The sequence below is a fragment of the Thermobia domestica genome, chromosome 11, assembly GCF_964235325.1.
Source record: "Thermobia domestica chromosome 11, izTheDome1.hap1.1, whole genome shotgun sequence".
NCBI classification, from domain to species: Eukaryota; Metazoa; Arthropoda; class Insecta; order Zygentoma; family Lepismatidae; genus Thermobia; species Thermobia domestica.
In genome coordinates, this window is record NC_137464.1 from 65479097 (window position 1) to 65492024 (window position 12928).

The following is a 12928-nucleotide window of genomic DNA, read 5'->3' on the forward strand; positions in this document are numbered from 1 at the left end:
TGCTATGCCATGGATTTATTGAGAATGAATCACGATGGTACACATGTTGCTGTAATAACCAACACTAGTAAAGCATTAGGCCAGGCCTGTCTGTCCTTCCGCTGAGTTAAAGTGCTTCTCGTCAGATTGTGCAAAAGAAATAGATTAACATTCAACTGGTCCAATCTAACACATAATGGGAAACAACGAAGAAAATTAGGATGCTTTTCTTATTCTAATCAGTAAAAACACTAAAGTAAACTCTTACTGGGTTGGAAAAATGGACAATATTACAGGGAAGAGCAGACAAACTTGTAAAAAAATTAACCCTGTGAAAAATAATAAAAAAATAATTTGAAAAAAACTTTTTTCAAGTCTAATATACAGGAATGAAACAAGATCTTCAATTGAATGTGATGCATGGAACAACTGAGTTAATTACACACGCATTATTTTTCTTCTAAACTCTTTTTCTAGTAGGGACAAGGAAAAAAAGAACAATATTACTGCGACAGTTAACAGTTGCTGTAGTTAACAGTATAAATATACAATATCTTACTTTGATTAGATATATTAACAACAGATTCATTCGCAAAAGATAAGAAAAAATACATTTACAATGCTGCCATTAAAAGAAAGAAAAAATAAACAAGAAAGCAGTCTTTTTCCAAGTTCATGGCAGAGAAAAAAATAACTTAGAATCACGCCTGTGTGGAGCATAACTCAACAACCATTTACATTTTCTTTTTTATTATTATTATTATTATAATTATTTAAATAATTATTACATTATTTTCTCCATGTGTTTGAACACAGGGGACAGCCGTAATGTGTCCTATCATGAATCATTTTAACTCAATTTGAGTCGGGAAACGTGACATATACACACAAATGCATATTGCCCTTAGTACGGACAACACTAGCAACGCAATGCCATGTCACAGAAAAAAATCTTTTGAGCGATCCGATCTTCATATTATAACTGCTTGGCCAACAAGCAATTTACTCGTAAATATATATATATATATTTATATATATTTTTTATATATATATACTGTACAAACTTACAGAAATTCACTATAAACATTAGCAAGTTTCTTTTTTTTTTTTTTAAATATAAGATTAAGGAAAGGATTGATTGATTTTTCTGTTTTAGTTTTTTTTAAACTATACAATCACATTAACATGAACAATGGACTCTCCAATGATTTACATATATGCATTTGTTCTCTTAAAAAGATACAATCGCAAGATCGTAATACTTATTTTTCTTTCTTTCTTTCTGGGTTGTGTCCAAATCCATCAAAACAGAAACAAAACGAGATTGTTTTTCCTTATGATTAGCTAGGAACAAATTAACTTTCTATATTTCGTAATGACCCCCTCACCGCAACTAAAGATTTTCTTATCCTTCCTCCTCTCTCAATACCGTTTAGTGCAATTTCCCTGGGAGATTATGTCTCTTAGTAAATGTATTTATTTATGGCAGCACAAATAAGTGCACTGGTAACTTTGTAAACAATTATAGTAGAAACCATTAGATAACAATATCACATGCCACCAATGAAATGTTATGAGGAACCCTATATCCACTGATAGTGAACATAATCTCCAGAAACATGCTAGCAAGATTCTGGCATTGTTCACCTGGATTTTCTTGTTACCAAAACGAACTCACCCCCTCATACGAAAACTACCTTCTTTTTAATATATATATATATATCTAAATATGTAATATATATATATTTATATATACTCCAGTGTTCTGAAAGACTAGTTTTCTTATAATACAGACCATCAACTTTCCACACAGCACAAACACAACAATTATGAGTGAAGTGTATATTTATATACGTATTTATATATATATATGTATATATAATCTTATGAATAGGATAAATTCGAATGTTGTCATACCAGCAGACCGTATATCACAGAACAAGTAATGATGGATACAAGGCAACTGAATGTAAGGGCATTCACACACATACAGTTATGAAACATGATAAAATTTCCTTTCAATTAGGAAAAAAAAAATGTTACATGAGATTTAAGAAGTATTATACATTATGTAATATTTGCAAATACACGGATGACCACAAATGTTAAAGAAGGAAATATTACCAAGAGTCACTGTGAAGCATGTAGGGTGACCATTTATCTTATTTATTAATGAATTATGCACATATAATTAATCCAGTTTCCCCCTGAAGTGACAAAAGAATAAGAGAGTGATGAACTGCACAAGTCAAATATATATATTTATATATATACACAATGGTTGTTTGTGACAATAATTCATGCATGGTTAACTATGTCATGACGCTGCTACAATCATTTCTTGTATTATGATTTGGAAAACATGACTTAATGAGTATGTGCTGGAAGTAGCGCTAATGATGAACATAAAATTGAAGACAGATTGAGATGAAGTAAATGCACATAAGGTTTTATAATTACTGCAAGACCGCTAGAACACTGTGTCGTGCTCTTTTGGCCTCTTCCTCACTAATACGTTGCTCAATGAGATATTGAGCGGTACTAATTGCATTCGGTGTTCCGGAAATCGAAACAATTCGATTCCGAGTACCAGGAGCAAATGTTCCTTTCTTGGAGATTTGAATATTGGCTCCACTAAGATGTTGAATTTCTACCAGTGACTTCCCCCCTGGCCCAAGAATAGCACCAACAATATTTTCCCCAACCTCGACGTCAACTTTTTTCATATCTCCTGCTTTTATATCCGACGAAGGCGTGGGGCTTTTACACAACCCAGCCATTGGCTGTTGGGTTCCAAGACCAAAGGAATTATTATTAAGAGGTAACGGTGGAGGAGCAATTGGAGAACCTAAATTTGTTGGACTAGGTTGATGCCTAAACGGGTCAAATCCAGGCCCTTCATTTTGCAAACCTCCATATCTATCGACTGATCTCTGAGTTGGGGACGTATTCCCAAGTCCTGAACCTAGCCCTGAGCCGGATACTGTTCCGATTGGACCGAACACCCCATTGTTGCCAACACCATTTGGTGTTTGATGTGAGGGTGCCGAATCCATAGGGGACACACTAAGGCTTGCCCCACTCCTAAAACTATTATTGGCCTGCTGTGCCATGTTAGGTGATGCACCCGGAGGAACACTATTCATATTTCCAACAGGAGGACCGGAGCCTAGACCTCCCGTCCCTGTCAAGCCTAATCCCATACCGAGGATTCCATACGTAGCTAGTGTGCTCATGGCAGCTGTGATTTCATTCGTAGCCTGTTCGGAGTATCCGCTTCCACGTAATGTAACCTTGATATGCTCCAGAAGTTGGGCTGTTATTGAAGGATTGTTAGCTGCTGTCGGTGCATTTAGATTTAAACTAAGATTGAGGCTTGCATGGCTATTCAAAGCAATGCTTGCTGGTCCCATTACTCCGCCCATATTATTCACTGTAAATAAAAACAAAAGAGAAACATTAGTCATTTTTGATCATTAATTATGTAAAAACTAATGATTACTGCTATTAGTAACAATGATATACTTGTAACGTAACAATGATATATTTGTTATTAAATATCAATAACAAATATCAATAACAATACATTATCATAATACCTTTAAACAATATAAAATAAGTTATTCTTCATAATTGTATTAATAAATGTACACATTCGCTCTCTACATGCTCTATTGTCAGCAGCTCTGCAACTTTTTTTCTTTCTTTTTTTTTAAAGTACAAAAAACATAAATTCTATTTGTTGCCGAGAACGGTAGCCACAACACATTTTGCTGGGCACTTGTGATTTTTTTTATATGAAATAACTGACTGGAAAAATATTACAATCTCTTTTTGTAATTTAGTCACAATGCACTGGATAAAATTCATTATTTTTTTACAAACATCCAGTACTTTCTTATGAGGACTATATGTCAAAAGCCTTATTCAATCACCTTTGTTGTGGCAGTTAAGGGAGAAATGGAACGGAGGATTTTTAAGGTAAATGACAGCGAAGAACTGAATTAATGATTTAAACATTACAACAAACAAATTTGTAGTAAACTATTCCAAATTGTATTAACAGTTAAAAACAACTGAAAAATATATATCTTGAATACCACTGCCAAGTAAAAAAAAAAAGTCTCGTACCTGAACGGAAATGAAGTTACTGGTATCTTTAAGAAATTAAGTTGCTTTTACCAGTATATAGTAATAAACTCATCGCACGGACGCTGATTTAAATATATTTCTTTCAACAGATACTGTCGTGATTTAATAAAACAAAACACAAAATTGAAAAAGTGTACCCAACATTACATAAACCACAATCTCTATGGAAAGATACACATTCGAATCATATGACATGTTCATCACTCAAGAACACTTTAAATTACGAAACATCGCTGATACTTTTCCAAACAACAACGGTAACTTCCTCTGTTTCTAGTACTGAACAGTTTTTTTTTATTATTATTTTTTTTTAATACTTGGCTTGTTTCTTCGTTTTTAAATTTATTTTCAAGCTACTGATAATTTGGAGGCGCCTGTTTCATTTATATATTTATTGTAACTTTTCGTATATCAGTAATTACCCTTATTCTTCCCCTCTTAAAAATAAAATCTTACTTATTGGCTTAACATGGATTCCAGATAAGTCTTCGAAATTTATTTTTATTACAGAAAACAATGGATTTGAAGTATGTGTCCGAATTCTATCACAGTCTTGTTTAAAAGTCAATACTCGTCGACTGTTGTGTTAAACCAAAGAAAACAAGCATTTCGTGTAATCAGTCCAGTGCAAGAATGTGGAGCTTTAATTACATGTTGTAAGTCTCCCATTTTTATATATGACAAGTGTCAAACTCAAAAGCCTTGTGACTATGAACTAAATGATGATCTGCTGCATATACAACTTAATAATAATAATAATAATAATAATAATAATAATAATAATAATAATAATAATAATAATAATAATAATAATAATACATACGCACATGCATAAACGAAAATCTTGAACAACTTATCTAACATTAACTTACATCTTGCTTGTACATGTTAAAACACTTCACACACCCTAAGTTAGTTTATTTATTCCAAAAAGATTAACTCTGGAAACTAATAAGATAGGTAAGTACTTCTAACGCCGTTTGTACATGTATCCATTTATATCCAAGGTTGTAAAAAACCCACGGTTAAAAAAGCCTAGTAGGTTTATTGGGTAAAATTGGGTTTTATTAAATTGTGTACGTACATTTAAAGCCGTATTCCTACTTAAAATATCACTTAAGTCTTCATGTTCTATTATACACATTTAGAATGAAACTATGGAACTCCCCAGTCGCACAAAGGAAATCCGTGAAGACCCAGCCGCGTTTCGTGGGACACATTTTACACTAGGCACTCGCTTATATTTCGATTTCTAGAAAGGAGGAAGTAAAAAGACAATTTTGTATATTAACGAAGAGGTAGGTATTCTACCTATATAATATAGAATAGAAATAAAATTCCCTATTACACTCAGGATGCGAAAGCTAACCGTCCTGACTTAAAATTTCTTTAACTTCCTTCAAAACGTATCAGGAATAAACTAGGAAACTACCTCAAGTCAAGAGCCACAAATGAAAGAAAGCAACTTTATAATTCCAAGCTTCGGTACAAACACGGTGTTATGCACATGTATCATCAATTATCATCCCCTAGAACTACAAGCTTGTTTCAAAATGATTCTTTTGTCTTACGTTCAGAGGTTAAAACGTTATAACGAAACACATTTTCTGCTCTTTTCGTTCGATGATATAAGGTGATAATGTCCCTTGAAGTTTGCGCTTGAAACGAAGCAACATGTTTTGAGGTAGGAACAGGAAGGAAGGTTGATCTGTTTTGTTTGTCAGTACTTAAGGCTCACAGCTCATGTGCATATATTAAGAAATGAACATTATAGCATCTTAACCCTTCTCTTCCTTACATCCCGAAACACTTTATACGATTTAGTTTTGAACCAAATAAGGAAGTGAGTGTTGTTTTAGATGCTGTTTATGTGGGTTTGTTGCATTTTTATTAACGAATGGTAATTGGCTGGTGTAATTTGTGTTAATACCTGGTATATTAGAAGAATAACAGCGTTGTTACTGGGTTCGATTCTCCGATAGTATATTTTTCCCTCGTAACTATTCTAATATTAAATCGAAACTTGGCATACGCATTACGTATAGGCCATAGTATTTTTCAAGGTAGATTATACTTGGGTACCTGTAGCCGGAACCGCTCTAGGGAGCGCCAAGTCTCTCTCTCCCCTTTTATGAGAGAGAAATTTCCTTTTTCTCGTACATTATGAACACATGTGCATGGTACCATTCGAAAGCTTGTTTCATTCTGAAGAGGGTGATGTATTAACTATGTTACTTTGATAAATACAGGGTGAAAAGTAGGTATCCACCCCTGCATTGATCAAGTATAACATTCTAGAGTATGGGTTTATTTGCTTCGGCTCTTCCGAGTTAAAGATGTAAGTAAAAACACATTAAGAACAAATAATAAAGAAACTAAGTCTATTTGATGGATAACAATAAAAAATGATATAAAATGCAGTGAGCTGATCAGTACGGTACAGAATACCTACTTTTGGGCCACCCTGTATTACAGTGTTGAAACTTTATTTTGTATACTTTCCTTTTTCCTTATTTATATATGAAACTAGCAAAATGACCGTTCTTCGCACGGAAAGAATACTAAAACGAGGGCTGAATTTGGATTGAAACGGCATCGAAAGTGTCACTGTTCGTCTCAGCGACCCCGAAAACTATGGATTCGACACTAATACCAGTCATTTTCGATCATTTTTATATATCCCACTCCTTCTCACCCAAGTTGCGAGGCTGAATTTGGATTGAAACGGCGTCGGAAATGTCACTGTTCATCCCAGCGACTACGAAAACTATGTATTCGATACTAATATCGGTCATTCTCTATTTTATATATATATATCCCTTAAGTTGCACCATCAAAGTGAAATGATGATAACCATTCCAGGCTCGAACCTCATCTATGTTGAAAATTTGACCGAGATCGGTCGGCTGGTTCAAAAGCTATGAAGTCACATAGTCACTTTCATTTTTATATAGATTTGGTGTTGTCAAACAGGATGTCAAATGGGATCAGAATCTTGTTAAATACTGCAAGGTTTGCGAACAACCAATTAAAACTAGCATCAAAGCTTGCTTAACTTGTTTATTGTGGTACACCTATACCACAATAATACATCCTACTTCGAAAGGTCAACTCTGTTCATAAAGAACTTTAATTATAATATACATCTGATAGATGATTCCCAGGACACTACTCAAACTATCGGATAAAGGGTACTCATTCGCTACGTTCACAGACACAACTAGAACTGAATATCAACAAACACAGCTTTGTCATACCAACTCATCCCAGAATGACCTATACTGTCTTTTCCATATAACAGGAACGTTCCATGAAAAACTGAAAACCATGGACTCTCAATGAAATGAAATCTTTCAGTTTAATGTCCCACGAATATGCCCGTTAGGCTAAGGGTGATTAAGGCAAGTGAATGATGATGATAAAATCGGTGGAATGAGAATGTATGAAAAAACGGGAGTACCCTGAGAAAACCCACGTACACTAAGTTGTCCACCACAAACTTACTTGGCCGGGGATTATCGAACCAGGGCCTCCAGCGCACCAGTGGTACCATGAACTCAGTGCGTGTGAATCGAAGATATTATTCTGCTTCAGAACAACGTAAAGCTACTGCCCGCCCACCACGAAAGAAAAAAAAAAAAAACTCATGTATCACGCTGTCGATTTCACTGGCACGGGGAGGTCGTTTCATTCGGGCACAAGATATCGTATGATGAACATGCTGTACTCAAAAACAGATTCAGGGTTGACACGTTATAAGCAACTGTTAAGATTTGGATAAAGAAAGCATACAAGTTGCAATAATACTGCACTTAACCTAGAACCAATGAATACAATTTGGCGAGACTTTCACTGATGCATGCTTACAAGTCAACTTGAAAAAAAATTACTACTTTTACGGTTACTTGCAAAAAACGCCTTGTTGGGGGTGGAGGTGTATATTAGAGGAAAAACTGATGTGTTACACATGTTGATTCCATGTCTTTAAAAAATTCTGGGGGGAGGGAATCTCGCCGTCTGGGGTAGTATCTCCGAACCAAACCTCCTGAAAGACATTACTTTTCGTATGTTTTCCAAGAGAACAGTTTCTTCTAGTGACCTCCCAATTCCTTCCTCTGATTCTTTGCGAATTTTGTTAATTGTAAACAAAGAAGTACCTGCTGCAATTGCTCTACGTTTGTTGGCACGAGTGATAGGGACAATACATTCCTTACTTTTAGTTTCTTGGTCACTGAAGTCGATAACCTTAACTAATGATTTCTCTCCCTTCAATGTGTATTGTTTTGCTTTTTTACCTCTTTCTCCCATGTTCTTGCAATGATTCCTAACACACGCAAATTATTTAACAAAATCAGCACGATAGTATATCAACAATAACAAAAACACGAACACAAACTAGAATAACAATTCCGCAACCGACACACCACTATCACTAAAATGTTTAACTAACAACTTACTGCGAGAGTAAACAACTGCACGAGATTTGGTGTACCGAATTATTTATTTTTCAACAACAATTGATTTCAATTATTATGTTCACTTACTTCAGTTATGCACAGTTTCTTAATTACATAAATAAAGAGCACTGTATGCAACAAACACTAACTCATTACTTGAAAATATGATTGCGCTTCCCAATTGGTAATTCTCTTGTTAAAATTTTCGAAGGTCCATGTACTATAAACTCACTGCACCATGCTGCCAACCCTCGATACTTGATCCCTCCTGCACGGAAAGGTCAAGCTTAAACCATTTTTACTCCCTTCCCCCCGGATTCTTAAAACAGTTGTCCTTCTTGTCACTTTTTACCCCGTCATCCCTCTGTACAGAGTGTTCTAGTGGCGCGCGGGCTGTATCAGATACACCTGAACTAAAAGACATAGGAGCCAAGCTCTGAAAAATAGATGTAGCAGTATCCAATTCGATACATAAGCCTACATGTTTAGCCTATACTTACTGATACAAAAAGTACTACCTTATTTCAGTTTACAGGCTCTTTCTCACACATAACAGCAACTGAAGGCGATACAAGTGAAGTTTTACAAAGCAGACATAAAACAGTATACTTAAAAAATCAATCCTGAAAACATCAACCAATCCGTAATGTATGAACATGACTATTGAACGCCTTGATTAACTAATGTGTATCATTTGGAATATAACAAGTTAATCAATGACCAAGTTCAATAGTTTTTAATATTTTGAGTTCTTGTCATACATAGTCCCTATTATAACTGTTTTGCTTTGTCTTAATGAGACCGCAGCTAAGGCTTGAAATATACTGACTGATTATGATAGCCTATAATGGAACTAAAGTCATTTTATTTCCTTTTATCTAAAATTGGCTATCATGTGCGCAAATTCAAGATGATAATACCACTGGTAACTTAATCCTCTCACTACAATTAACATATATAAGGCTTGGCAATGAAGTTCCGGGATTGATGCTGTTACTCGATAACTGCCAATGACTATTTATCGTGCTGTTCATAATGCTGTGATACACTTAGTTTGCATATGTGAAGATTTGGTAAAAAGAGCGTGTGTGTTTTTCTCAGGGTTTGAAAAAACCCGGGTATTTTTGAAAAAGCCCAACCCACCTGGGCCCATATGGGTTTTTTCGGGTATTTTCGGGTTTAATTGGGTTTTTTCGGGTTTAATTGGGTTTTTTCGAAATATTTCAATGTCTTTGGGGTAAAAGTGTTAAAATTTTATTTGTATTTCAAGATTGTCATTGTCGCAACTTGCAACAACATTCTGTTCACTACTGTTTTGAAAAACTGGGCGCCATTTTGAAATTTTACATTGAATCGCCGAGAAAATCTACACGGCAAATTTAGAACGTCTTGCTTCTATACTCAAAATTTAAACTTAAAAATCCGAAAATTGCATCCTGTAGCGTAGATACCCTCTAGCTGAAAAATGGCCGCCATTTTGAAATTTTACGTTGGATGGCCGCCAAAATATATATACAGTTAATTTAGAGTGTCTCGTGCTTCTACTCTGAAAATGTATATTCAAAAGACCCAAACTTGTGCCTTGTAGTGTGGATACCCGCTATTTTGAAAACAAAATTGCCGACATTTTTGAAATTTTACATTGGTATACCGCCAAAATCTATACAGGAAATTTAATGTGTCTCGTGCTTGTACCCTGAAAATTTAAGACCGAAAGTTTACCCTGTAATGTGTGTGTGGTACAAGCAGACAAACGAACAAGTGTAGATCAAGTCATCCCAGGAGCCTTAGTAACGTTCGCCAAATATGAATATCGAATATATTAAAACAAAGATATGATTCATGGCAAATATTTTACAGCGTAAAATAAATGGTTATGTTTTTGAAGTTCACTTTCGATACTTTGCGCGTTCAATTACGGGAATTTTCCTAGTACTACCAAGACGGTTCTTTCCTGAAAATGAATTTAAAACAATTAACACAGAGATAATTCACATTTTATAAAGTAAGTGTTTCAAACTGCCTTAAATGAAATTAAATATCTTCCAGCTTAAAATAAATAGTTTTATTGTTGAAGTATTCAGTTCCGATGCTTTGTGCATTCAGTTGCGGGAATTTCCCGAGCACTTCTTTCACGACGTGTTTTCCCCGAAAATGTAGCTTTCTTTACTGTACATCGACACTTCCATTAGTACGGAAGTTTGAATTCAGCACTTGAAATAGTAGGGCTACAGTGTCTTCGGAACTCCGAGCATTAAGCTTCATAAATCTGCAAAGAATTTTTTACGCTATTGCTGGTGTTGATTCTACAGAATGCCTATTTGAAGAGTAGCAAGTAATGACGGAACTACACTACTGTTGTTGGAAAACAAAATTTTACGTAAGAATACTTGTGTTACCATCAAATGTATGAAATAATACAAATGTATTTGCATATTTACTGCTGGTACAGGCCTTAAACTTGTCAAATGTATGGGGGATAACATCCCCCCGGCGTCGCCGAGTTGGCGAGCACACTATTCACGGAAAGTATTTTCTAAAATATAAAATTGCATATTTTACTTCAAGTAGGCTATAAACACAATCCATACATTAATTTGTTCTGTAATTATCTCAACCTAAAGTAAGATTTTTTTATCCGTTCAATGCATTCAGAACTTTATATAGGTATAACGTTGAATGTTTTTGTATACTTTAACATGAAAGCATCTAATTCGCCTAGTGATGAGCACTTTGGTGGCAAAAGTCTTCGTCTTGCAGTTTTTGCAAGAGTCTTGCATGCAAGACCAAGACCAAGACCAGGAATCCCGATGCAAGACCAAGACCATACCTGCAAGACTAAGACTCTTACGCAAGAGTCTTGCACAAGTACTGATACTACTTACTTTTTTAGATAGATGTAAAACGGAAGGTAAAAAATCATTACTTGAATTTTTTTTGGCCTCAGTAAAAATTTTGCTAGAGTGAATGTGTTCCCAGTAGCAATGCTATCCATGTGAGTAGAGCTGCCCCTGTAGTATATAGGTCCGGTATGTTTTTTTTTTTTCTTTTCCTGAATTGGTTGTTCCCGTTTTCTGTAGTTATTACTCGTTATCAAACTACACAGGTGTCATTCTAATCAAAGCTTGTTGCACACAAAGAAATATATCATTGGTGCTCAATTACGACGCATTCCTGCGTTTAGAAGATGACCGGGAGCATAATATGAATTGTTACAACGTATAAGAACTTCAGTGTCTGATTTACTTTGGTCATCATTTGATTCATTTACGGCAGCCCATGATTGGATTTTGGGAAATCATACGAATATTTGTGTCCATAAGAAGCGGATAAGCAAAAAGTAAACTAAAACATGTTATGGCCGCAGCGGGTCAGTGGTAGAGCGTTTGCCTCTTGTGTACGGGGTCCCTTGTTCGATCCTATATTGCGCCATGTCAGCTTTTTGGTGGACAAACACCGTGCACGTGGGTTTTCTCGAGTTCTCCCGTTTCATCCTACTCTCTTCATTCCACCATTTTATTCATTTCTCATAATCACCGTCTCCCTTAGCCTCGGTGCAAAATCTTGGGACTTTAAACTAAACGGCGTGATAAACATCTTGGCATTTGAAGGCGGCGCTCCAAGTTCCCTTTAAATGCTGCTAACAAATGAGAGGCCAGCGGTATTGCCACGTTTATTTCGTACACATCCACGTCTAACCTCTGGCACCTGATCGTGCTGTAGTTCGTCTGCTTAGCCATAGCTACACCTCTTAGCACTCGGCAACGTCGAGTCAAAGCTTGCGTTTTATTTGTTTAGCTGAAATGTCAAGATGTTTGTCACAGGCTTTAGATATATTGTTTAATTTCAAAACACGTTCGTGGTGTTCCTCTTCCAAAACTATAGAGAAATGTAGTATTGAACATCAGTAATTCCGTACAACACAGGTGCCGACTACATGAGTATGGCCTTGGCTCCGAGGCGTAAGCATACGTAAGAAATTTTTAATGTGTGCTCATATCGAATTGTGCTTAATATCGAAATAACATTTTCATGACATTGACAAAAACTTAGAGCATGTGACCACAAGTTTGATTTCATGGTCGGATGCTTATACGTTGAATAATGGTTTATCAGTATAACGTTTAGCCTCCTTAGGTATACGGCACATCGAGGATTGAGCGATATAACATTATGCAACAATAAATAACCCATATTCACAAGTGAGTGAGATTTTGTACAATTACTTCAAATAACTTGGAGTTTGATGCCGTTATTTTGTATTTCTAATGTAGGTCAAAAGTATTGATATAAATTGAGTTTACACAAAAGACAGGCAGTTGAGTCGTTTTCAGGTCTCA

At 35.4% G+C, this 12928-nt stretch overlaps 1 protein-coding gene across 1 annotated transcript in view; it reads right to left on the reverse strand.

Annotated features, from left to right (window-relative positions):
• ps (RNA-binding protein Nova-1-like protein passilla) overlaps positions 1-12928 on the reverse strand; it is a 48441-nt gene continuing 35513 nt past the window's right edge. The window contains exon 6 of the mRNA XM_081730512.1: positions 1-3412. Coding sequence (XP_081586638.1) covers positions 2436-3412 — 977 coding nt within the window. The 3' untranslated portion in view covers positions 1-2435. The remainder of the gene's footprint in view (positions 3413-12928) is intronic.